The 26,767-nt window shown below is 35.0% G+C and overlaps 3 protein-coding genes across 5 annotated transcripts; 1 reads left to right on the top strand and 2 right to left on the bottom strand.

Annotated features, from left to right (window-relative positions):
• Positions 1–1,817: 1,817 nt before the first annotated feature.
• LOC408561 (proteoglycan 4) lies at positions 1,818–17,654 on the top strand. Of its 2 annotated transcripts, XM_397509.7 has the most exons (11): positions 1,957–2,133; positions 10,509–10,666; positions 11,335–11,464; positions 11,539–11,656; positions 13,644–13,725; positions 15,260–15,308; positions 15,581–15,665; positions 15,752–15,848; positions 15,928–16,895; positions 16,977–17,180; positions 17,351–17,654. In XM_397509.7, exons 2-11 carry the CDS (start codon positions 10,543–10,545, stop codon positions 17,483–17,485), a joined length of 1,992 nt encoding a protein of 663 aa, XP_397509.6. In that variant the 5' UTR covers positions 1,957–2,133; positions 10,509–10,542; the 3' UTR covers positions 17,486–17,654. The 2 variants fall into 2 exon arrangements, with proteins under 2 accessions (XP_026301518.1, XP_397509.6); XM_026445733.1 differs by lacking the exon at positions 10,509–10,666 and having other exon boundaries at positions 1,818–2,133.
• A 1,132-nt stretch (positions 17,655–18,786) lies between these two features.
• Positions 18,787–20,278, bottom strand: LOC726437 (tctex1 domain-containing protein 2). Of its 2 annotated transcripts, XM_001122172.5 has the most exons (4): positions 19,908–20,275; positions 19,400–19,533; positions 19,158–19,291; positions 18,787–18,932 (listed from the first exon to the last, which is right to left on the bottom strand). In XM_001122172.5, the coding sequence occupies exons 1-4, from the start codon at positions 20,069–20,071 to the stop codon at positions 18,885–18,887; spliced, it is 480 nt and encodes a 159-aa protein (XP_001122172.2). In that variant the 5' UTR covers positions 20,072–20,275; the 3' UTR covers positions 18,787–18,884. The 2 variants fall into 2 exon arrangements, with proteins under 2 accessions (XP_001122172.2, XP_006562436.1); XM_006562373.3 differs by lacking the exon at positions 18,787–18,932 and having other exon boundaries at positions 19,090–19,291; positions 19,908–20,278.
• Positions 20,279–20,420: 142 nt separating this feature from the next.
• On the bottom strand, positions 20,421–26,378 carry LOC726418 (flavin-containing monooxygenase FMO GS-OX-like 4). The gene is made up of 7 exons (XM_001122155.5): positions 25,911–26,378; positions 24,898–25,134; positions 22,527–22,668; positions 22,127–22,438; positions 21,887–22,037; positions 21,338–21,612; positions 20,421–21,211 (listed from the first exon to the last, which is right to left on the bottom strand). The coding sequence occupies exons 2-7, from the start codon at positions 25,104–25,106 to the stop codon at positions 20,999–21,001; spliced, it is 1,302 nt and encodes a 433-aa protein (XP_001122155.2). The 5' UTR covers positions 25,107–25,134; positions 25,911–26,378; the 3' UTR covers positions 20,421–20,998.
• Positions 26,379–26,767: the final 389 nt, after the last annotated feature.

The following is a 26,767-nucleotide window of genomic DNA, read 5'->3' as shown; positions in this document are numbered from 1 at the left end:
CGTTATAATGGACAATTAATAGATATTTTCTACAAATGGTAAGTTATCTTTTTAAGATCATAAAAATTTGTTATCGATAAAATATTTCCATTTAAAGAATATAGAGAAATCTATTCGTTTACAACGTTTCTATAATATATAATGTAAATTGAAAAAATAAAAACTAAAAATTGGAAAAAATATAAGAAATTTTTAAATTATTTAATTTTTTAAGATTGTAGAAATATATAAACGATATAATATAGATACAATACGATATTGAAACATTTTTTTTCATCATAATTTGTAAAATAATATACAAAAATTAATAAAATTCAATTATCTCGATGAAATATTAGCTTTGAAAAATAATTATATTATAAAATTGAATAAATTGTATAGATTCTATTATAACGAATGAACAGGAATTGCGAGAATGACATCATCAACAGATTCGTTCAATTTCTGTTTCGTCAGTATAGAATTATTATTCGCGTTCTTTTATTTGCATATTCATTTGAATAATTTTTAAATTCATATCAAGACACAATTGTTCATACTTTATTATATTACATTTCTTTATATCTATCTATTTCTAATTATAATTTAAAAAATAAGATTTATCATAATCGTCAAAAGTTATTTTATAATAAAGAATTCATTAAATTCATTGTATTATATTACATTATTTTTTACACAAAAATTTAATTGTTATAAAATATTTATTATTTTTGTAAACCGTTTGAATATAAAAGTAATATCGATGCGTTCTTCGCGATACGTTATTACCATAAATAACGATTCTTAAGGTAGAAGTGGATACTAAGGACTGTGGCATCGTGGGCGAAAGAAAAGAAATATGGCACAGGCAGGGACGTATTCTATTAAAGAAAATAGATATCTATAGAAACAATTTTTCTATCTACAATAATTTACTTAAAGTTAATTAAATAATTGGAATTTATAATTTTATACACAACTTATAAAATTTTACTTTACATTACATTGCAGTAACAATTTTTTCAAAACTTTTCACATATAATTCTAATACCTTGCGAACAATAAAACAAATAAATCTAGTATTTTATTATTTCATTATAAATTAAAATTGAAGCAAAAAATTTGTAATAAACTATTATCTAGATAAACATTAACATCCTACATCATTTACTCATGATATCATCGTATGAACCAAGAAGAAGATGAACCGATTTCTAATTTGCATAATGGATATACAATTACGAATAAGGAGATAGTAAAATTATATTTCCAATGAATAAAATATTCATTGTTTTTCATGTTAACGCGAACTGCCTTTAGCGGACATTTTACAGAAGCATTAGAATTTGCCCGTCCCTGTACGTAGGAGTAGCTCGACTTCTGCGAACGCACTGACCGGACAAACTACGCTTGCGCATACTTCTCTCGAACGCACACGCGCAAGCGTGCTAGATTTAACACCTAACATACTCCATTTAATCTCAGATAAATGTTATAGATCCGTTATGGAGCATTTCTTGGTTGGAGAAATATTTAAAACGATTTATAAGGAAATATACACGTGATAAGAGAAAATTATAATTTTATTCCAATAGCGTATACTTATCGGACATCTCGTATATTTCCTCGCATGTGTTATATTTCAAAATTCTTGCATTAAATTTTTACCACCCACATATTTTTTATTTCCACGTATCTCGAACGCGATATAAAATCGTCGGCTTAATTAGAAAAACGAAAAATTCGTTTCACGATTTCCTCCTTTCTTAAAAAAAAAAAGAAAAAGAAAAAGAAAAAAGAAAATCGAATCGTCATGAGTATCGAGAGAAAAAAAAAAAACATCTTACATAGTCATGTACGCTTCGAAATTGACGCGATCGACGAATCGAGCACCTGACTTGGAGCATCCTGGTGCGCATGCGCGAAAGCTAATCCTGCGCCGCGATGCGCACTCGCGAGTAAAACGCAAAGTAGATCGAGTCAGTATTGGACGGGCACTCCACGGTGTCACGTGTGACGCTTTCTTGATTCGACGATCGATCTTCTCGACGCGCGAAATTTTTTCGACGAAAAAAGACAACGTAACAACGAACAACCGAAAGGTGAAACTACCGGTGCTTTATTATCGAATATCGGATTACCCTTTCTCGCGAGGTAAGTCCAATTAACGAGTTCGATTTTTAATTCACCTATATTCGAAATTATGACGCTCGCAAAATATCGTTTTTAAATATCTACGATATTTTAAATCCTGGAAAAAAGAAAATAAAGCTGATATCGCTTCTGAGTTATATCATTATCAACGCGATATTTATATTAATATCAAATCAAATAGTCGTATTTTTCCGTAAAATAATAAATAATCCGCGTTAGACTATATTTGCATACAATCCCGAATATATTCGCATTGAATTATTCAATCCGCCAATATTTCATATACTCTACTCGGCTCCCCCCATCGATCGACGACGCGTTATTAAATGCACCTCCTCGTCGGATTGAAAGGAGGAAGAGGAGGAAAATAATCTCCTTCGATCTCCATCCACCTCTCTACGATATACCTCCAAGAAAAACTTCTCTAACCGAGAAGAGAATTACTACAAATTTTATTTAAGTTTTATTTCAGTGTCGAGGGACGGGCAAGTGTTAGCTCAATATATACACGTTTATAAATCGTTTCGAGACAGCGGAAAAACGGGCAATAAATCGAATACCGCGAAGAAAGTATAATTAAAGGCGCAAACTGGATCGCGTGGTGACGCGTGACTAAATACGATTTGTCAAATACCGATTGTATCAGGTACAAGGATCGACAGACCTTCTCTCCTCCCTCCCTCCCTCCTTCTCCCCCCTATTTACATTGAATTACCGTAAATGCAGCCGCCGCCAATACACTACCAGCCGGGATGGCGTGGAGCAATTAATCTCGCCGCGTGGAAAAACTCTCGCCGCCTTTGAGAGGCTGTGCAGGCGAACAGTGGCCGTCGTTATAAGCCATGTCGCCGGTTAACGCGTTTCACGTTTACTTTACGTCTGGAGATCTTTCGAGAGAGAGAGAAAAAAAAAAGAGAAAGAGAAAAAGATTCATCGATCCGAATCCCAAACGTTTCGAACGAGCACGCGCTTATTTTACCAGCCGAAATGAGTCACGGAGCGCGAATTTTCCTTCTGACCCTGATCCCGATTCTCGATATTTTTTCGACTCTCGTCCTCCACGTATGTTCAAACACATTTTCTTAGAGGAAGTGATTATACGTGGATACGTTCAACACGAGCTATTACTGGACTTTTTACTCAACTTTTTTTTTTGTTATTCCACCGTTTACATACATGTAAATGTACGATAATAAACTCGAGAAGGATAGATATACGATGTGTTTATATCATTTATAATCGCGAAAGAAAACTCAGGTTACGATAATAAATTCTTTCGTCGCGATTTTGACAAAAGAAATAATTCCACAACAATATCCCTTAATCACCATACTAAAATCTTTAAAAATTATTACTCGTCACGGGTAAAATTTATCTAGTGGGCGAGAAGATCTCAAGATCGCTTTCACTTTCGTGTTCCGAAATCCGAAAGGTTGAATAGGTTGATGTCAAAGTAAAAGGAGTTAAATCTTTCAACCGGTTAAACAAAATAGGATTTTGTAACGTTTCTTACGAACGCGTAATTAAGATCCCTTCGATGATATTTCGCGATACGATCGTTAATCATTACGGGGCGACGCGATCGATCGATCGATCGATCCCAATGATGGATGAACGTAACCCAGTGAGCAGGCGTTCGTTCTCTCGTAGATGGGCGGAAGGTCAACTCCCACTTTTCCGTCTTCTTCTTCTTCTTCGTGGATCTTTCATCCATGTTAGGCGTGTTTCAAGGATCGTGCACGGTTTCAGAGTGACAACTTCGAGCCGAGAAGCGCAATTAAAAGAGAAGCGTCGTTATATCGGCTGACGTTTTCATTCTCGATTGTTGTCGTTTCGTAAATTCGCGATTAAAAAAGAAACGCGAACTCTTATCTGTGATAAGAGAGCGCGCGTTTCGTCTCCTCGAGTCAATTTCTGCGTCTCGATGTAATTTTCGGTTTTTTTCTTTTTCGTCGCTCGAACGAGAATTTTTGAAGACACGTGGAGATGGTAGATAATCACGGTGAATTCATTTCCATAATTATGTATCTTAATTATTATTTAAATATAGTTTCCTTATATTCTTGAAAAAAAAAAAAAAAAGAAATGACAAGAATTCTCAAGAATTTCGATTCGTATAACGGATATATAATTCTTTAAATGTTGTAAAAAGAAATAATTGGCATTGAGTTATGGATCGTTTAATTTAATGCAATTCTTGCGGAAATTCTCGCCAGTGTCAATATTTGTCGACGAGTACAAAAGTTGCCCCCACTCCGGCAAGGTAAACAAGAGACGAAAAAAAAAAAAAAAAAGAAAAAAGGAAAACAGAAACGGTGCGGATATAAATAATACGTAATCGTTCAATCATCGGAGAAAAAGAGGACGGCGAGGAACGAAAGCGGGCACAAAAATAGGCGTTACGCCAAAAACAGATTCGTCTACAGTTTATTAAAACTCCCACCTTTGGGCGACGAGCCAAAAAACGAGCGTAGATCTCGCCGATTTATTTTTCTCATAACCGAGAAACGAGCACCAGCATCGTTCCTTTTTCCTATATCGGGGGAAAATCATCGGGGATATATCCCTCGAAAATGACGAGATTCACCTTTCCACGATATTTTTTACACGTTCCACATCATTTGTATTCAACCGTGTCGCATCGAGAATGTGATGCAATATTCATGCGTTAATGATACGAGCGAAGATATGACCGCGATTAAGAAACGTTTTCATCGAGGACAAGAAAAAGAGAGAGAGAGAGAGAGAGAGAAATGAAATCTATTTAAAAAATGTGGAATTAACAAAATTCTTGAGAAGGAAAGATTATCGGTAGATTTCGCTATTCTTTCATAAAAGTCGTGTAACATATTTATAGAGTATAGACAAAGAACAGGATGGATCAGAATGTAGAGGAGAAAAGTGGAAATGGAATGAAACTCCGGGCGCCAGTTGGCTGGACCATTGCCATCGCCCACGTGATGTCAAATGTCGTTAATTTTATACCAGCCCAGCTTTGTTTTCATTCCCGATTTTATCGAACCGAGATACTCGCAATTCGAAAAGATATGAAGAAAAAAAATGTTCTACTTTTATAAATTTTTATCTACGCGATGATTTCTACACTATTTATAGGCGTGTTGTGCATATATTCTCGTTCGATAATAGCTGTAACATTATAAATTATGCATGTACATTTTTTTTTATATATTTTTCTAATTATAAACTGAACGAGATACGTATCAGGTTGTTATAAATTAATTATCATTCGAAGCGCGGTTAAATTAAATCGAGAGATAAGAAGAAAGGGAAAATTTTTAAAAGAATACTCTGTGCATTTTATTTATGATTGTTCGCGTAAAAAAAGATAGGTATCACGCGTGTTAGTAATTTTTCTATCGCGAATGGTCGATTAGTTACCTTTCACCTCTGAGTGGCAAGCTACCACCAACGGATCACTTCATTGAAGCGAGCGCTGCATTCTGGCGAAGGCCATCGAAAAGTCCTTGAAATTTCTTAGCCGCATTTCCGTCGAATGTCGACACGGAGAGGGACACGGATGCGAACAAATCATCAACGAAAATGTTTCGACTTGCCCTCGACATTTTATTGCCGAGCCACGGTTAAAACTGAACCAAAAATATCCGATTGTGTTTTCGATCGTACAAGATTGCGGGATTGAATCATAGAAAGGAATAGCGCAACACTATTATTAGAGTGATACGAACGATAAGTTGACAGTTTCGAATAATAAATCTTCGTATTAACCGTTGTTAAATTAATACTCGAGAGAACTTTATTTATTGTTGCTTTGTTTAACTCGAATCCGTGCGATGTGTAATTTTTTTTTTTTTTTCAATTGGACAGAAAAAGGTTAAAAGGTGGAAGTAAAGGAGGAATCATTGAAAGAGATCACGTACCGATTCGATTATTATTTTTAAAGGAAAAATAAAAGAATAGAAAAAAAAACGCACGTGTAATCGACTCGAATCGCAATTCGCGCTGATTACGAGCCCGTAGCTTAGGTTTAAAAGTAACTTATGCCAACGCAGCTTTTAACAATTGTTCGAACACGAGTTCGAAACGGCTAATTTCGTCATTCCCTTTAAATTATTTCCCCGTATTTTCAACGTTTTCCAACCCGATGCCGAGTTCTCTTTCGTTATTATATACGAACTATAAATATCAATTATATATTTTAATGAATCGAAGCCGTGGCAGAGCCATTAAAAATTTTTATCAAGAATCGATAATAAATTTTTTACGATCTGTTTATGTATTCGTTCGTATAAGTAATTACTTTGAAATCTTATTTTACACTGTATATTTATATATTTTTTTTATAGGTATGGAATAAACATTGAGGTAAAAAAAAATTCAAACTCTCTCAAGAGAGAGAGAGAGATTAAAGAGACTTTTGACGGAGACTGTACGTTTAAGCGGCAGCTATCGCTCCCAGAATCGGATCAACTGCGGTCATCATCGTTTTGATTGGTGCAAAGACCTTGGACGACAATGCACAATGTCACCATTACCATGACATTGCGTTAACGATCCGCGTTATCGTATCGCTTGAATGCATCTACTCAAGAACAATCTTTAACCCTTGAATTTGCTTTAAAAAAAAAAAAAAAAAGCATCGAGTGGTTTAGAAAAATTGAAAAATTAGAAGGAACGATGAGAGCTGCGTTGTGAAAAATGTCGAAAAAGATAAGAAAGAACGATGTAAAACGTTAAAAGAGATTCGATCTGATCCGCAGTTGATCAAATCGCGCATCGACGAAATTAATTAAAACGTCCGGGAATTCGTACACCCGGCTGTGTAATTACACGTGTTTTAAATTAGTATACTCGAGTGGATCTTTATAAAAAGTCGTTTTATATATATATGAAGCGCAATAATATGAGAATAACGTTTATCAAAATAATAAAGAATTTATTTATTTTGCGGATGCAAGTATAGTTTTTTTTCTTTTTTTTTTTTCTTACTGATATGACTCATCAATTTAAAAGAAGCGATGAAGAAGTTAGCCAAGATGGAATAAACATAGAGAATTAATATAAATTGTGCGAGTCTTAACGATAAAGTCGATGATTTAAAAATCTATCGTTGATAACATTCATTCGACGATAAAAGAACGTATTGGAAATTCGCAATAAAATAGATTTTCTAATAATTCATTCCGGATAATGAATTTCGACAAAATTGAAAAAAAAGTGATGAAATTATTTACATTCAATTTTTCCTCCACAGATTTTGAAGAAAAATTCCCAAAAGATTCATCTCGAGAGAGGAAAAATTGGCGAGGAACAACTTAAAAATAACGATATTGAAAAATTCTTTTCAACGCGAATCTTAAATCACGTGAATCGTGAGAGAAATTTTACCTTCGAATTGTCCCGAGGAATCCTTTTTTATCTCGAGGACTCGTTAGAATACGAATTTCTAGAAACCGTCCGGGTTTGCGTTTCAAGGTTTCAGTGGCGATCATATGAGCGAGTCTCCTCCTCGATTCTTGGAAGACCTCCTTGGCCCCTTTGCCCCATTCGCATTGATGTCTCCGCCGGAATAAAACAACCGGCCGCCGTTTGGCGTTTCCCGTGGAAATACTTTCTACACGCTCCGGACCACTGATTCTAAATATATATCTCGTTCCAACGGGATCCTATTTGAACGTAAGAACAAAAAGAAAAAAAAAATAAAAATAGATCAGAGATTTATACGCACGATCGAAATCCTATCTACTATCGAGATTTCCAAAAATATTGTGCATTCACGATAAAATTTTCGTCTAAAATAAGGGTTAAAATAATTCGGAAGAAATTTTCTATTCTCTTTCTATAATTGCCCCTTTCGAACGAAATAACCAAGATTTGCGAAATTACTAATCGATAAAATCCTCGATACCCTGTTATATATCTGTTATATATCTCGTTCGAACGGATTTGAACAAAAAAAAAAAAACTAAAAATAGATCAAAGATTTATACGCACAATCGAAATCCTATCTAGATTTCGAGATTCTCCTATCGAGATTTCCAGAAATATTGTGCATTCACGATAAAATTTTCGTCTAAAATAAGGGTTAAAATAATTCGGAAGAAATTTTCTATTCCCTCCCTATAATTATCCCTAATTCAAATAACCAAGATTTGCAAAATTACTAATACTATAAAATTACTAAATTCTCGACACTCTGTTATATATCTGTTATATATCTCGTTCGAACCTATTTGAACAAAAAGAAAAAAAAACTAAAAATAGATCAGAGATGTATATGCACAATCAAAATCCTATCTACTATCGACAATTCCAAAAATATTGTGCATTCACGATAAAAGTTCGTCTAAAATAAGGGTTAAAATAAAGGAAGAAATTTTCTATTCCTTCCCTATAATTATCCCTAATTCAAATAACCAAGATTTACAAAATTATTAATACTATAAAATTACTAAATTCTCGACACTCTGTTATATATCTGTTATATATCTCGTTCCAACGGGATCCTATTTGAACGTAAGAACAAAAAGAAAAAAAAACTAAAAATAGATCAAAGATTTATACGTACAATCAAAATCCTATCTACTATCGAGAATTTCCAAAAATATTGTATATTCACGATAAACATTCGTCTAAAATAAGGGTTAAAATAATTCGGAAGAAATTTTCTATTCCCTCCCTATAATTATCTCTAATTCAAATAACCAAGATTTGTGAAATTACTAATATCGATAAAATCCTCGACACCTTGTTATATATCTGTTATATATCTCGTTCGAACGGAATCCTATTTTATATGCACAATCAAAATCTTATCTACTATCGAGAATTGCAAAAATATTGTATATTCACGATAAAATTTTCATTTAAAATAAGGGTTAAAATAATTCGGAAGAAATTTTCTATTCCCTCCCTATAATTATCCCTAATTCAAATAACCAAGATTTGCAAAATTACTAATATCGATAAAATTCTCGACACCCTGTTATATATCTGTTATATATCTCGTTCGAACGGAATCCTATTTTATATGCACAATCAAAATCTTATCTACTATCGAGAATTTCCAAAAATATTGTGCATTCACGATAAAATTTTCATTTAAAATAAGGGTAAAAATAATTCGGAAGAAATTTTCTATTCCTTCCCTCTAATTATCTCTAATTCGAACGAAATAATCAAAATTTGCAAAATTACTAATATCGATAAAATCCTCGACACCCTGTTTCACCGATTCGCATAAATCAATTCGCCACCGAAACGTCACCCAACGTCGAGGGGAAAAATCTGCGGCCCACGCTGTGGCCGATTATACCCCCCTCTCTTAACACACCTCTTGCAAAACTAGTTTCCAAGAGACATCTCGTCCAATCTCGTGCAACACAAGTAGCGAGCAAAGTAAACGCGTACACTAAGCGGTGGATCGAGCCGGTCCAACGATAAATCTTCGCACGCGAAGTTTTCCACCGAGCGAGCGAGTTGTGGAACGGTCAAGAGAGGCGCGATAAACGCATAAACGCGCCCACTTGATTCGAAATGCCACCGGCCCGCTTCGAGCTCGGTTTTAAACCGAGGCGGGCCTTTTCTCGGCCGGGTTCAGGTGTTCTCCGCGAAACTTTCCAGCGGCGCGCGCGCGCGCGCGGGATCCAGTTCCCCCACTCCCCCAATCTCCTCGAATCTCCTGCCATATTTATAAACGTTCAGCGTCTATAAATAGACGCACTGTTCCGTTCGACACGCGGAGGGGTAGAAGGAATAACAACAGGATATAATACGCGGAATTTCTCTCGCGGGAACAAGAGGAGGAATATATCGAAATCGATTATCGAAATCGATGATCGAGGCGAGCTAGATTCGAGGATCTGACCCAACTGAGAGATTTATTTTCGTATCGCGTCACGTATTTAATTGACGTGACGATGATTCGTTGGAAATCGTAATCTTGGGGGAAGGGGAGGAGGTGATCGATTGGCTAAGCGTTCTAGGAACTCGACTACTCGGTATTTATAATTAGGTCCTTACGAGACGATGATAGGATTATCGTGATTCAGAGTGGAATATTAAAATTTTTGGGAAATTGGAAAAGTAAACAAAAGGAGATCTTGGTTTTGGAAAGATTGAAAACCAATTTCTCGTTTAATTAACTTTGAAGAATCTCGAAAATATGGGAGGTTCGAAAATCAATCGTTTAAAAGTTAATTTGAAATAGAGGAAATTATAAAAATCTGTTTTGGTAAGTTTGGACGAAAAAAAAAATTGCAGAGACTCGTTTTATCGAAAAGATAACGTGTTAAGAAGTTGTAAAAATTCGAGAAATTCGGGCTTTGATATTTTTAAACGGAGACAACGGAGGCTCAGACTTACTTTTTTTTCCCCCTGTTTAAATTGTCCTCCAGACCTCGTGAGGCAGGGAATTTGAAGAAGAGCGCAATGTCAGCCGCGGTGAGGGAGAGAACGACGACGCACACCAGCAGAAAGATCGTGAGTCATGGTGGCCCTATATCTGGCCAGAGCCAGTCGACAACCACGGCCAACAGCCTCGAAAACAACTTAGGTAAATCTTTAAATGTGCCACCAGAGAGGTGTAATCCTATCCACCTGGCTCGTTCTTTTTCGACCAACCTTCTGCATGTGTCATACGTGCCATTTGACGAGTTGATTAGATCCCTACGAATGTATTCGTACTCGAAACGAAACTCGATCGTCATTTGAACGAGATTGCTCTATCTAATTCTGACTTTCTGCGCTATCGAATGGAAGAATGATCGATTTCGTTCTTGGAATTACATCGAAAATATAAACAATTTTAAATTACGTCATTACGTATAAGATTTCTTGCTAGTCGTATTTAATCTTTCTTTCGAAAACGCTACTCATCGTACTCCGTATTTCGTTTTCTCAATTTTTCATTTAATTTTTACACAATTAAATCATGATATCAACGACGAAAATAACTTTATTCGTTCGAGATTCAAAGAGACTGCTATAAATATCTTTTTTTTCGTGCAAATCAAATTAGTCATCCATTTGATCAAATTTGTCAAGAATATATACGACGTATATATACGTATTCGATGTAATAATTTTTTTGCTCGTGATAAGATATGCGTTATTTACTTCATAATTTTCCTTCGTTATTTTCTATTTATCGAAAATACGCGTTTACAAGGGTATCGTTATCTTCAACTAGAAAAAATTGCGCGAACTGCTTAATGATTTCAGACGCTCTCCTCGAAGATTTGCAAACAAGTGTTTCGAGAAGCACCACCCCCAGTCGCGGTGGCAGGGCACTTTCGCCTCAAGTGGAGTATCGAGTAGCTGCGAATCCTACCAAGATTGTTTCCGAAGGCAGGTGAGTAGAATACAGTAGTTTAATTTTTTGGAATAAAAAAAAAGAATAAATAAATAAATTCTTTAATCGGTCAGACCTATTTCACCAACTCGAACGATGACAACCACCACGGAAAAATACGTGAGCACCGGGCCGAGTGGTGCACCAAGCGGTATTCCTGGTCTGGATTTCATCGACTCAGAATTACAGAATGTGAGTTAAATTATTTTATTCATTTCGAATTTATAAAATTAAACGAAAATTCCAACTTAGAGTCTCGAAGTTTGCAAGTCTACGTGATCGCTAGGGTTCCCTAGGGCTACTAGGGATCACTAGGGCACTTTTTCTTCAACGAATTCCTCTAACAAAAAGCGAATTACTAGAACGATTGGAATCCAAGTAGTACAATTGACTTACGGAATATTCGTTCGATCTAATTGTAATGAAATGAAAAAAAGAGTGGTGCAATATTGGTTTCGAATTTTAAGAGAACTTTTTTATATTGAATCCATAACGAGTGTTTCGATTGGATTTTAGTAGAGCGAAACGATAATGTATATTTAACACAGAGAACCAGTTGGAAAATGACTAGACGGATATGCAACCACCATAATTTTAGTTTTTGCCTTTTCACGTTCTTTTGTTGACGGTTCCAATTATATGTCAAAGAGATTGCATCGCACGAGATCCGCCTCGAGGTGCTTGGCATCTATATCTATCTAATATATTAGAATTGCTTGAAAGAGTAAGATCAGCCTTAGCGCTAAAGTAAAGTCTCGTAATCTTGACGCGCAATCACCGCAAAATTTGATCTAAAGTTCAACCGAAACAAGTCGACCAAATGTGCAATCTTATTTTAAATTATAGCGTACACCTCGTACACGTTAGAGTTAAATCATCAACGGTCTAACTCGTGGATCGAGAATATTACGTTCAATACGCAAGATTATTACATTACATAACGAGAATAGTTTTTATCATTTCTTTTTTTCCTACAAACTTTAATTTAAAATCTCAGAAGAGATACAATATATTAGACAAAAGTTTCTTTCGTTTAAAATTATTTTCATAAAAGAAAAAAAAAAAGAAAAAAATAAAACCTATAGAATACCACTTCAATGGCGACTCACGATATAACAAAAAAAAAAAAAAAAAAAACACCTTTTGCTATTTAAATTCGCTTTAATATCAGATCCGAGCAGAGTTTTTCTTATGAAAATTTCCATTATTTTCGCAAGAAAATAAAAAAAAGAAAGAAAAAGAAAAAGAAAATACAAAATACAAGAAAGAAAAAAAAGGATTCATGAATTCCACAATGGGCATGCGATCACCGGATAACATCGGGGAAATAAGACGATTCGTTTCATACGGAATGCGGTGTCATAAATCTGACGTCTTACGAGATACGTACATTAGAAGATCATGCAAAGATGCAGGATTGCGCTGTTACAGGGGCGTAATTGCGACCAGTTTCCCGGCCAACTCGTAACATTCAATGAAAATGTAGATTAGTTCTCCGCGCGTGCAATTTATCGCGCGCATCTCGGGGGGATGCAAACAACCGCGGGCCCCTTAAGAGGGGCCCCCACCGCGCGAGGACACCGCCTATTTCCAATTTGCATACGAAATAACACGCCTCGGCCACGAAAATCGAAATCTGTGACGAGTTGCATTCGTTCTACGTTTTTTTTTTTTTTTTTTTTTTTTGATTGGATATCGGGGACCGATCTCGTGGAAAAACTCGAACGTTCCGCGCATCGACAGATTTTACCCAATTTTCCTCTTTCTTTCTCCCCGTGCATTTTTATGCAAACATCACGTAATTGTCATTTCGAGGCAATTAAATTTCTTTTTTTGTTTTTCCCATTTTCACGAGATTTTCGATCGAGCAGAAACGTTTTGAAAGAATTTGCGCGGAGATAAAGAGATATCTGTATCTTTATCACTGCGTAGGAACAAATATAAAATAACTCGTGGATTCGAGGGAGGGTGGAGGGGAAGAAAGTTTGATGTGTCTTCTACGACAATTAAAGAAAAAAAAATGTACAATGGAGATGGATACGTAAAGATGTGTTGCAATAAAATGTGTAGAGACAAAAGTATAATACGAATACGATTGTCTCGCGTAGTAAAACGAACATTTCTATTATTAGATTAAAAGAAAAAATTACAATACGATGAGACTGGATCTATGTTTCAGGTGCAACCCGGGCAAAGTAAAACGATCGCTTACAAACAGGTGTCGTATCAATATAACAAAACACTGGACGGAAAGCCAATTGGTAAGATATCTCTTTTATCTTCTTTGAATCGAAACCAAGCGCGTTTACCACCTCCCCTCCAAGATGTTTCCTTTAAATCGATCGAGCGAGAGAAAATTTTCTCAACTTTTCTCGCCTTCGCGCTGGATCTTCGATTCTAAATACGGGAAAGAATTCCAATTTCGACGATATTCAGACGACGCGCCTTCGAATTCTTCGCGGAAACCGGAAGATTTCGAAATGAAATTCGAAAGAAGGCAAAAACAGTTTGGATAAAAAGCTTTTTGCCGGATATGCTACACCAGCTACGAACCCTCGGGCGTGTTCGCGAGGAATCGCGCGCAAGCGCTTTTAAACGGATGGTTGGAAGGAAAGGGGGCTCTGGCCACTCTCGTGTCGCTCCTTTTAAGGCGTGGAACGGCCTTGCAGGTATACGGTTAATTAACAATGAGAACGAGAAAACGAGGGAGTAAGTTCGTAAGTTCGTTCGCCGCCCCTCCTTTTCATCAATCGAATCCCATTTAACCTCGATCCTCGCCAATGAAATTAAACGTAAACGTGGGATTAAATACCCACCCCTAATGAGGAAAAGGAACGAAGGATAGAATAATTATTGTTAAATAACGTTCCAGTGTGAATAATCTTCTTCCCTTCCTTCTTTATTTTCTACTACGAGTTGTGGATATCGAGATATTCTGGGAGAAGAGAGAGAAAGAGGAGGATAGAAAAGCTCGATACGTTTAGAATTAGAAAAGAAAAAAAATCGAGGAACATTACGTACACAAATACACTGGAGAGAAAAATTTAATAGACAATAAGAGTGGAATTATCCTATAAAAGAAATCTGTGTAAAAATTACAAGCTTATAGAGCTTGTAATAAAAACGTTTATTAACCGTCGTTTAACGACGAGTGTTATATCCGCACGGTTCGATTAAACGTACAATTAAGATAACGATGGGCCAAAGTTGGCGCATAAATTCGAGAGAAGACGAATTCAAATAGCAAATAGCGAAAGGAAACGCGGGAAACGCTCATCCACCGTGAAACATTATCCCTAATATAAACGTATGCACGCGAAAAGGGGGACGCTGCGTTAGTTAGTTCAGGTGTCGCAATTTCTGAAATTCTACGAGGTTCCGGTAAACCGTGGTAACACGACAACGCCATTATACGCGCGGAGAAGATTTCCGCGCTGCTCGTCTCTCTATATGGAAGTGACGTTGCGACCGAGAGTTGTGTGCGTTCTTTGCGGTAACACACGATATACAACCGTATCCATATTAGGGTTGCGTGTAACAGAAGGTTGACCCGATTTCTCCGTCCCTCCGTCCCAAGCTACGGACCGAGAGAGAAAAGGAGAAGGAGAGGAGAAGAAAGAATGGAGATGCCGATCGAGTCGAAAAATCGGTGACATTGAGGAGCAAGGATGCCCCATTGTCATTGGGTTACTGGGTGATGGTCGAGACCTCGCTTCGAAGGAAAATTGGAAAAGGAGGGGAGGGGAAAAAAAATAATAATTTTCGAATATTAATCGAATGAAATTTCCTTTTCAGATTCATGGACGGTTGACAATGCGTTAACGAACAGCAGTGCGGCTATGATGTAAGCGCTATTCTTTCCCGAAGCGAACTAAAATTATTTTATCGTAACCCGTTGCCAACAAAATTATATCTCTTATTATTAAAGTTTCGAGAAAACTAAACCGAGTTGAAATCGAGAATTGATATTTCCGTCTCCCTCTTCTTCTTCTCTTTACTTTTTTCTTTTTTCCACGGTCGTGAAATTGTGCATTTAAATATTATGTTACCGGCAACATTGTTTATTTCGCATCGTGATACACACAACATCGTGTAACGTTACAATACACTTTGCAGCGATGATATTCGAGAAAGGACCTACGAGGAAAGCACAATGCAACGTGGCATAGAACCGGTTGGCAAATCGGTGAACAGAGAGCTAGTGAGTACTTTCGTCTCCCGCGACAATTTTTCCAAAAATTACGCACGAATTAAAAAAATATAAAAAAAAGGATGGCCGCGTTTCAGGTGTACAATGACAGTTCTACATCTCGTTCGAAGCAAACATCTCCACTCCCGGCTGCTCAAAGGGACGTCAAATACATCCACGCAGAATCTTCGAGCAGTAAGCTTATAATTAAATAATTTTCAAGGGACCGAAAACAATTAATTTATTCAAACGATAATAAAAAAAAATAACCCAGGTTACCAAACGGAGCCGGTACAACAACAAAACACCGTAACGACCACGGTGCACACGTCGAGCGCTGCCCAAGAATACGGGAACGTGGAGTACATCCCGGTTCCATCGCCGACGCCAGCTGTGCCCATCAACCTGGCGCCGGGTCCGAACACGAAAGTGACCACCACCATCAAGACGTACACGTACGAGTTGCCGGGGCCGCCTGAAACGTATCTGCCGGGTGGCAACGTGCCAGGGACCGTGGTGTTGCCGGGCGATCAAACCATCACGTACACGATACCGAAAGGAACCACGTCGGACAAAACGATCAAAACCTATCAAACGGTGACCGAGAACGTGCCGTCCAAGGGTCCGGCAAGGTACGGCAGCCCGCCGCCACCTGTGACGGACGTCGCCAAGAAATCGACCACGATTCACCAAGAGTCGAAATTCTATCGGGAGGAGCATCATCACGGTGGAAGGCCGAGCCATCCGACGGCCTATCATCATCATCATCATCCTGGCTCGCCACCGCCCGTAGAGAACAAAACGACGATCGCGAGGAACGAGAAGTATTATCACGTGGACGGAATGGCGTACCCGAATGGCGACAATCATCCGGGGACAACGGTGATTTACCAGAATCAACCGGCGAACGTGTGCGAGACCCACACCACTGTGAATCGAATCGAGGAACATTATCCGAGCCGGCCACCGTCCACCGGACGACACCCGACACCCGATAAACCGGGAACACCGGTTAATTATTATACGCCGCCGCCGCAATCTAGCGCCCAGCCGCAATCCACCGCTATATATAAATTATCGAACACGACCACAACGATACCGCCGAACAAGAACCCCGAAGACCACGAGGTTTTGTTACCTAAACCGTTCCCGGTCGAGGATGTTCGAGCCAAGCCCGTTAACAACGTGCAGACCCCTCCTAAAAAGTTGGAAGACCTAATGGCGTCGTTTTCCGACACCGAGGTACGGTTCTTTCTTAATATTTGTATATCTAAAATGTCGTGATGATAAATTTTCGTTTTTAAATCGTTTCAATCTTTTTAGCGCGAGGTACTGGAAGATATCGAGAAAAGGGAGAAGGAACAACAGAGGGACTCGCCGGCAGTGAAAAAGGAAGTGGACTTTGTGCCCCACACACCGCCGAAAGTGAAAAGTAAAAATGTCGCGGGACCGCCGGTCTATTATCCTCCGGGAGCTGCAGAGTTTACTAAAAAGGAAGAATATAGCGCGGCTATGTCGCAGGCTGGTGTAAGTACAAGAATAATGTTTTCTTGTTATTAGGATATAAAGTATTATATTATATAATGAAATATTGATGATGAATAATTCTGGTTCCAATTTTTAAGATAATATTTTCATGTTGCGCGCGTGATAAATCAATACGATGAAAATGATAAAAATGATATAATATATTACAGGGAGGATGGGCAAAAGCCAAGGGAAAATACGAATACGAAGCGTCTTCAAAAAGCAAAACGAAATCGAGCAGCGGCAAAGCAGTCGTACCCGTTTGCCTACCACTTTGCTGTGCCTTGCCATGTGTAATTATGTAACTTATTTTAATATTAATATTAATATTACGTTTTAAATGATCGAGCAATCTATTAGTCATGTTAATGTTATAAACGATCGCGCGTCAGAATTGATCAGTCTTCCGTCATATGTGTAGAAAAAAAATTTTAACATTAAAAAAAAAAAAAAAAAAAAAAAGAAGAAATAATTTTAAGAAGTTACGCAATAATTAGTAAAAATTTCAAATATTTTTTTGATTTCCTGTTTGTCAACAATTATGTATATATTATATATATATATATATATATATATATATATATATATATATATCGATAATTATATCGATGAATAAATACACGTTTAAAACTCGATATAATTTTAATTTGAAAGAGTAATAATTAAAAGAAATGAAATGTAGTATCGTAGTTATTATTTTATTTTTAATATGTATCTTTTTTTAATTATTACTATCTTCGTGTTGAATAATTTTTGGAAACGGTAAAGTTATATTTTTATTTTAATTTTTAATAAAAGAAAAAATTAAAATAAATTATACGAACGATATTTCGCTTTCATCCTATTGTATATATATTATATAATTGGATTTTATTTAGTGTAAAATCATATCCTCATTTATCGCGTTCGTAGGAATAAAAAAAACTTATTTATTTTTTCATTCACTTTATTAGAAAAATACTCTTAAATACTTCTTATATAAATTCTATGTTTCATATTTTTTTATATAATACAATAATATTTATATATAAAAATGCCTTGTTATGAACTAAACATTTTACATTTTTATTAAGATTTCATAAGATCAAAAATAGTTTTAATGAATTTTTCTAAAAATTGAAGATATCAAAATAAAGAAAATGCAATAATAAACTCCTACATAGTTTTTATATTACTATACTTATATTATTGTAGAATTTTAAACAAAAATTATAATAGATTTTATAAGACTTTTAGATCTTTGAAAATTTGAAAAGGCACAAGATATGTGTTTCATAATTTAGAATAATTCAAATATTTATATTTAAATGTAAGTAAAAATCATAATTATATGTCAAAGTGCCTTCAATCGTGTTTAAAAAACTTTTATAATTATGAAATAATACCGTGAATTATGGTGCTATAATAATTTTAGTAAATAAAGACATGTAAATATAATGCACTTTCATAAAAAAAAAATGAGTATGCATTATAAAATACATGAATATAAATATTTTTAAATATATGTAAAAATTGCCAATTAAAAGTGCCATTATAATTCTATAAAATATGTGTTAATAAATAATAGTAGCTTCTACTTTAATGAAACATCTATTCCATTAAATCAATAATATATTTATTCTTCCACCATTCGTATCATATTTTAAAATCCTACAATCATAATAAATATTTCTGGCATCATACTTGAAAATATATAAATACTTTTTAATAATAATATACAGCGTACACAGTAGCCACACAGAATATTGTATCCTGAAAAAATGTTATTATATTTGTACTTCTACTTATCTAATTACTTTTAAGATTTTTATTCTTAAATATTTTCAATCTTTTTCATTCATAATGAAATATTGTATCTTTAACAGTTTTTTTTTATTCTTATTTGAAAATGTATCTATCTATCTATCAATTATATTTCTAACCAAATATTGTAATTGTACAATCATTTAAAAAGTGAAAATTAATTATGACCCTTACATTTAAGAAACTATCATATGCATATGTATCTGCTTCTGCATCCCAAATACATCTTGTTCCCATTTTTACCCCAGCACCATATTGTTGACCCAAAACCACATTTACGATATATTTATAACGATTAAAATTTAATTCTAGAAGTATATAATAAATTATTCGATATCTCAAATTATTTGACTTGCATTTATTACTGTATTTAACTATTATTTAATGAAATCCTAAACCAAGAAGAGAAACTTCACCTTTAATTTTTTCTCTAATTATATCTGCTATATCTTTAGTCCATTGAATAGCATCCTGAGCATTATAAGTTTTTTCAGAAAGTTGATCGAATAATACGGTATGTATAACTTCTTTAGCGCTCATGGGCTTAAATCTATATCGAAAATATACTTGTTTGATCTCACATTATACACTAATCAAGATATACTTTGTTAAACTATTGAAAATTCTAAGAAGAATTTCATAATTCTAACCATTAAATTCTAACCATTATCAATCACTAATTATCAATTGTATCGTTAAATTTGATACAAATAAAATATAAATAAAATAATATATGAAATAATAAATAATAAAATATATAGAATATACATAGAATAAGAAATCATTGATTGTGAAAGAACATTAAAAATAATTAAGCAAATTTAATTCATGTAATTAAAAACATTGTATCAAAATTGTTAAAAATTTCTTAATCGATCAAAATAAAATACAAAAATAAAGAATATATGTAATTAATGAGAGTACTTCTCATGTAAATGGGGACGTATTTGATAAACTGGTGCTGGTGCATCATCTAGTATTTCAACATTGACAAGCTTCTTTTCAACTTTCTCTTCTTCCGGACCGTAATGACTTTCTTGTACTGTTTCTTCTGATGCAACAGAACTTTTGCTTTGAATATTTTCCATTTATTCTAACAATCTTGAAATTTATTTGTAAAAATAAAATATTTTTCACTCTACACTTAGGTTATACGACCAATCACTTCAAATGTCACCACTAAATGAGCAGAAGCGCGCGCTTTTCTCGTTTGTTGCAAATTGCCGCGAAATTCAAACGAAATTTAAAATACTAAATTTAATATTTGTTTCGTTCATTATTTCTAAAATAATTTTCAATAATTTAAATTTATTTACAGAATTAACGAAAACTATTATCTATATTTTACTTACTAATATTCTATATTTAATGAAATAATATAATATATTTTAATTTTTAATTTTATAAATATATATATATAAAATATAGATAATTTAATTTTTCAATGAGAATAATTTTATTTATACCATAGTAATTTAATCGTACAGGTATTTATCTCATTTGTAAAAATATATATATATATATATTTTTTTTAATAGTTTGTACAATGTACTTCATTTTTAATCGATACAAGTAACAAATACAATACAATTGACGCGCTCTTTATGCACGTACACGTGCAATTTTCGCAATCGCGTTAATTTATCTTTATAAATGATCACTTAAATGCATGAAACGCATTTCTACACCCATAAGCATTACTTAATGCATACGATTTCGTAATATGTATTCATTCTCGTCCCGACACGCGCCTCGCTCCGTTAAAGAAGTTATGCGAAACTTTAAAAGAATTTGCGCGTCCGAAGTTTCTAGCGTCCTACGAATTGTTTTACGCCGACAATGTATACACTAACATTCTCTGGCCCGGACAAATAAAGACGCTGACGTGCTTTCGCTTTTTAATTAAAGAAAAAGAGCAAGCGGTATCACTGAGAATGCGAAGCAATTGCGAACCTTGTTGATTCAGTTCAAAATAATCATTATCTGAAAATATCCGGTTTCCTCGCGTTTAAGCCTTAACAAGGTTTACAGTAACAAGCTACGAAATTTTCATCGTCGATTATGCGATATTGGTAATTCTTGTAAGTGGTGAAATCGTTCTCCCGCATTTCGTTCGAGTGATCGTAGATCTTTTTGATTACTGGACGGAAGCTTGGAATTTTAGCAGCAGCGGCTATTTCATCGTAGTAAGCCCATTGCCGTTCCTTTAGTTTGACGATATGCCTTAGCTGCAAAACGCAGAAACATTAGTCTTCTTCTTCTTTTTTCTTTTTAAATTTTAATCAATGTTAATTGATTACGGTTATACAATCGATAAATATTAAATGTTATACACATTAATGAAACGTATATACCGGAATTCCACGATCGAGAAGAGCTTTCTTCTCCATCTCGTACTCTTCGTACATTTGCTTGGTCGAAGGCAGCTTGATCTGTCCTTCCAAAATACCTAAAATATACTGAGCTTGCAGATGGAACATGGGAAATGGAATAACTATTCCTGGCAATCCCATCACGAATAAATTCGGATAATCCATGTGTATCAGGTGTTTGTAAATCGGCTCGACATGGTTGTCGTCCGTACGCATCTCAACTTTAGTCGACATAAAGGGATACGTAAATTTATAACCTGAAAACATTAATATCTCCGTCATATTTCCATATTGAAAACTCGAACGAGACGGGTCAGGGTCCTACCGAGGGACAAAATTTGGAGCGTAATGTAATAATTCGGAAAAAGAAAGAAAAAAAAAAAGAGGTAACGTTCAGATTATCGTAGATCTTTCTTTTTTCAATTCAGGCCTGAAGAGAATTCGACAGGGCCCTGACATCAGATTCGTTTAACGTATAATTTGGGATACCTCGAACACTTATATGTACGAAGGAGAGTCAAGTCTTTTTACCGGTGCAATATATGAAGTTGTCTACTTCAGCAGTGGAACCATCGCGGAAGATGAATATGTTCCCTTGAATCGATTGGATTCCAGGCCTCTCCTCTACGACGCCCGACATTTGCGAGCCGACGCTTTCAGCCAGATTGTGGCTTAAATATATCTGCGCGCGTGTGCGTTCGTTTTTTATTCAAACGAAAAAATTCAAAACGTATAATTCCTTTGGAAGGAGATTACGCAAACGATGTTTACCTTTTCGGCGTATTGAGAGATTTCCATCGCGATATCGATACCAGACCAAGATGCGCCCAGAATGCAAACTTTCTTCCTGGCAAACATTTCCGGCACTCTGTACTGATGGCTGTGTATGGATTCTCCAGGAAAACTTTCGATGCCTGGGATGCGTGGAATGTGTCCTACGGTGTAATGACCGTTGCACACGACAACGGCGTCGAACGTTCTAGTCGTTTCCACTTTAGTTTCTAAATCCTGATACGTGATCATCCATATCGTCTGGCCATTTCGTAAAGTTTCTGGCTCCACGTGTTTCACCAATGTGTTCAACTGGAAAGAAAAATATTAATCGAAACCGATTACTTAACAGAGTTAATCGAGAGATTGCTAATTTTGGTTAAATGTGTTGTTTCATCACCTTGATATGAGGATATAAATTAAAATGTTTCGCGTAATCCCAAAGATACTCTCGAATTATACTGTGATGAACGAACGACGATCCATCGTCCTCCTTCATTGGAAAATCTGGTATCTGCATTATTTCCCTTGGAAGATTCGTCCTGATGAATATATACATATATTTCCATTAACAAAATTAAATCTCAAATGAATGAGAGATTAAATACGATTATATATTAATATTTATAAAAATATATAATTGCGTTATATCAATTATTATTTTAATTTATATTATATACCGATTACGTTATCAAACTCGATAAGAGCAACATGCACACAACACATTATTTGTTGAGAAGAACGATGCTTCCTTTTACATAATGATGTTAGCCTTAATATTAAAACGTTAAAACGTATAAACACATAAATCATTGCGAACGCTTATGTATGAACTTTCATATACTTGTGCATAAAGCTGTATTATATATTATACGCTTATACTGTATAATAAATTCTTAAATAATCCTCCTATTCATTAATTCTGAATTATTGACTCCTTCTATTTATCATCAGAAAAATATATTTGATGAAAGGATTTGATCGCCAATAACGATCTATCGATAAATAAAATGTTATTACCGAGGGATAGATCATTATATCATTTTTCTAAATTGGCCATAATACGATTCTACCATCCGAGAGTAGAATCCGAGTGTATGATCGTTTCGTGATATCTTCAAGGTCTTTCCTCCCGTTTCATAATATTTATTGCTAACCGATACATAAATATTATCGTACATTTTATGAAATATCTACTGTTTTTTTTCCTTTCTTTTTCTTTTTTTTTTTTTTTTTGATAGAAGAACATTTGTATCCTCAATGATTTCGAAGTGCAATTTGAACGAGCATTATTACTATTATTATTTCTTTTCTTTTTTATACCGAAACAATTTGCCAAACCGATTGTTTTATTATGTTTTAAGAAGCGTATCTCATGTCAGCAAAGTTTATCTCGACTGGGTAAAACGCAATTATTCCCATATATACCGTACATACACACACATACGGCATATGGAAATAGAAATGAAACGAAAACCATTGATCATATATTATTCGAATGCCGATTCGAATGATTCATTATTATGAAAGCTATTTACTGCCTTTATATTTCAATTACGTAACTATTATAACGTTATTAATTATCCTTCACTCGTTAGAAATATATTTCACTGGGTCTATTCAAGTCTTGGATCCAATTTAGATTCCCATATTGGCTTTCCATTATTTTCATTAAGGAAATAACTCGGGCCCTCCTCGAGGGGAGGGAAATTTCATTTCGATCGTAAGTTGTTTGAATAGAAAAATAGATCAAACAACGAGACACCCCTCTGTTTGTCCCCGTTTGAAAGAAATTTTATTATCGTCTCATTGACACGGTTATTAAATTTTCTTACGTGTTCGCCGCGCCACACATTTAATTTTTATCCTCTCAGCGAATGAGAAATACGTACACCACATATACGTATATACTTTCAAATGTTGCCCGCAAAGTGAAAGCTTGTTGTGAGCGGCAAGCGTTTTTCCTCGATCCACCAGTTGTAAACATTACCGGTTTCCCCTAATTATTGCCGCGGATTGATTTTTTTTCTCTCCCCGAAAATGTCACGCCGATATTGAAATTGCCAAAGGCGGCGGCAGTACGTCTGTTGTGGTTGAGGCAATGTGATAGTGTCTACGTAGTGATGCACATGAATCACTGAATCGCTGTCCCGATCACTGTGTACGCGGTGCGCGTATACAAATACAATCTTTCAACGTGAGCTCGAAATGATGAATGATCGTTTCGAATAACAAGGAGTGAATGCAGCGGTTTCGATCAGGTTTCCAACATTTTCACTTCGTACACATTGCACACTTTCCGGTATTAAAATTATTTTCCACTCTTCTCTGACTTTTAATTTGATCTCTCTCTCTACGAGATATTAATTTGATAAAGGAAGAATGTAATTACGATACTCGATCGATAATCAAAGTATTAGCTGATCGATTTAAAATTTATTTTTCTCGATGAAAATGTTTTGCAAAAGACAACGAAACTTAATGTAAATCCTGAAGAAACTAAGATAAATGAATTTAGTAAAGGAATTTCTATTAAAGAATTTAATATCTTTTGGAGGTTATGTTATATCAATTTCAATATTTGAGAGATTGAAGAATGAAAGAATGTTCAAAAAAATGGAATGAAAAATATTAATTCTGAAATATAATAAATAAGATTATTCTAAATTTTAAAAAATTAGTAATAAATAATGTATGTACACCTTAAAATGTTCTTTCTCGAATAATACCTCGAAATCAATCGAGATAGGAATGAAAAGAAACTAACTCACCTTAGATTTTTGTACATACTGCTGTGAATCGGTAATCCGTGTTTATCGACATCGGTTTCGTCGGTGTATATCCAAGTTCCGCCGACTTGATCGGTTTGCTCGAATAAAGTGACACTGTAACTATCCAATTTGACGGTTGTATGTCGAGCGACCACCAATCCAGCGACACCTCCACCAATTATGGCGATTCTTGTCTTACTACTCGGCATATCGTTGACGAAGGATACTCCTTGAAATCTGACGAAATATAAAGAACGGGTAGAATCGTATACCAGCTATTAGTATTCAAGCGCCGAGGAAAATTATCAAGCAGTAATAGTAAAATTATTATACGTTTATTCATATTCGTGATGTAATAAACTTCAGTTTACAGATTGAACGCATTTTAGAATTTCTTATCTCGTAAATTTTAATCTTTTCAACTAATGTTATCATAACTGTCAACAAGTGAAATGATTATATACTCGCATATTTAAAATTATCATCAGACTTTTCCAATCTGCTTGCAGATTGCAGATATTACCGTGTATATGTGTCTACGCTTAATTGCTTTTAAATTAAATTGTATATATTTTACGATTTAACACCGTATCCACGCGTCTCGACTCGACGGAGAACGATCATTTGTTTACATGTTGTGCATCGAATATATATATTTCGAATTATATATATTGTGGCCTCGTACGTACAAAGTGCAACATATTTTTGAAAATTTATTTTCCGATTTTTTTTTAATCGACCCGAATAATTTATTAAACAACTTTGTATCGATTAAAATTTTCAAATCTTCGTTTTCACAATTTTCTCTCCTACTCACAGAATCTAAAGAAATAAACAGATCTAATCGTGCGTCAAATTTATCCTCGATAAATATTTGTGACGCAACAGCTGGTCAAAATAAACTCTCAGATGAGAAAATTATCTCGTATATCGGCATAAATCCGCGAAAAAAATAAGCAGCAATATTTGAAAAAAGAAAAAAAAGTATGAAGCATAGTATAATAAGTACGTACATTGAGAAGAATCGTGTATACACGTCGATGGGGCTTCAGCCGTGTTTCAGCCAGGTAAATAAAATCGAGTCGTAATACTACTGACTAACTAATATTACAATATTATTCTCTGGGGAATAATAAATAAATAAACGAAAACTTGCTTGTCGTCTCGCGTATTATTATTAAATAAATTATCTTAATACTCTTGGTGAGAGTACTACTACTACGCTTTCCCTTCCCGTTTTCGAGAGAGAGAGAAAGAGAGAGAAAGAGAGAGAGAGAGAGAGGCTTTTGATAAAGAGAAAATAAAGAGGTTGGGTGCAGCTTCGGGCGCCACGATTATTGGTGCGACGATAAATCTATCGAAGGGTATACGGTGTTGTATAGAGAAAGAGGATGCGAGAAATAAAGACTTGACGATGCACCGGGAGGAGGGAACTAATCCACGAAGCTGCTCGTGCAGAAGCTGAATTAAGACTGTCCACCCGAAAGCAAGCCGCTAGATACAAGCGGCGCCGATGGCCACCTTCCCCTCCGATCGTAACCGGCTTACGTAAATGCGGGAAACATTTCTTTATAGAAGCAAGCGTGCAACTTGTCGAAGTCTCGGGGGAGTTAAATTGAAAGAGATGAGAAAAAGTTGATTCTTCTGAAATTTTTATACCAAATAAAACTATATATATAATTTGGAGATAATTTTGTTAGATTATATTAGATGGTTTAATCTTATATATATATATGTATGGAAATGTAAGGATATTGAAAGTGAAAGAAAGAAATGAATGATTTCGCGGAAAATTTTCTTATCTTTCATTTTCTATGATCGAGTTTCGAGATTCGTTGAAACGGTTATTGCATTATCGTAGAAAAAGTAT

The sequence above is a fragment of the Apis mellifera genome, linkage group LG16, assembly GCF_003254395.2.
Source record: "Apis mellifera strain DH4 linkage group LG16, Amel_HAv3.1, whole genome shotgun sequence".
NCBI classification, from domain to species: Eukaryota; Metazoa; Arthropoda; class Insecta; order Hymenoptera; family Apidae; genus Apis; species Apis mellifera.
This window is presented reverse-complemented; position numbering and strand designations above follow the sequence as displayed.

What these genes read in the sequence shown, in the direction of transcription:
- LOC726418 (XM_001122155.5), bottom strand. Translation starts at nt 25,106, where the DNA reads ATGCCGAGTAGTAAGACAAGAATCGCCATAATTGGTGGAGGTGTCGCT. An exon ending in AGTATGTACAAAAATCTAAG is followed by an intron (nt 22,669 to 24,897) that starts GTGAGTTAGTTT and finishes TATATTCATCAG; the next exon opens with GACGAATCTTCCAAGGGAAA. An exon ending in TTCTCGATCGTGGAATTCCG is followed by an intron (nt 21,212 to 21,337) that starts GTATATACGTTT and finishes TGCGTTTTGCAG; the next exon opens with CTAAGGCATATCGTCAAACT.
- LOC726437 (XM_006562373.3), bottom strand. Translation starts at nt 20,071, where the DNA reads ATGGAAAATATTCAAAGCAAAAGTTCTGTTGCATCAGAAGAAACAGTA. An exon ending in CGTCCCCATTTACATGAGAA is followed by an intron (nt 19,534 to 19,907) that starts GTACTCTCATTA and finishes TTTTCGATATAG; the next exon opens with ATTTAAGCCCATGAGCGCTA. An exon ending in AATTAGAGAAAAAATTAAAG is followed by an intron (nt 19,292 to 19,399) that starts GTGAAGTTTCTC and finishes ATATACTTCTAG; the next exon opens with AATTAAATTTTAATCGTTAT.
- LOC408561 (XM_026445733.1), top strand. Translation starts at nt 1,833, where the DNA reads ATGTACGCTTCGAAATTGACGCGATCGACGAATCGAGCACCTGACTTG. An exon ending in AATCGGTGAACAGAGAGCTA is followed by an intron (nt 15,666 to 15,751) that starts GTGAGTACTTTC and finishes GCCGCGTTTCAG; the next exon opens with GTGTACAATGACAGTTCTAC. An exon ending in CGGCTATGTCGCAGGCTGGT is followed by an intron (nt 17,181 to 17,350) that starts GTAAGTACAAGA and finishes AATATATTACAG; the next exon opens with GGAGGATGGGCAAAAGCCAA.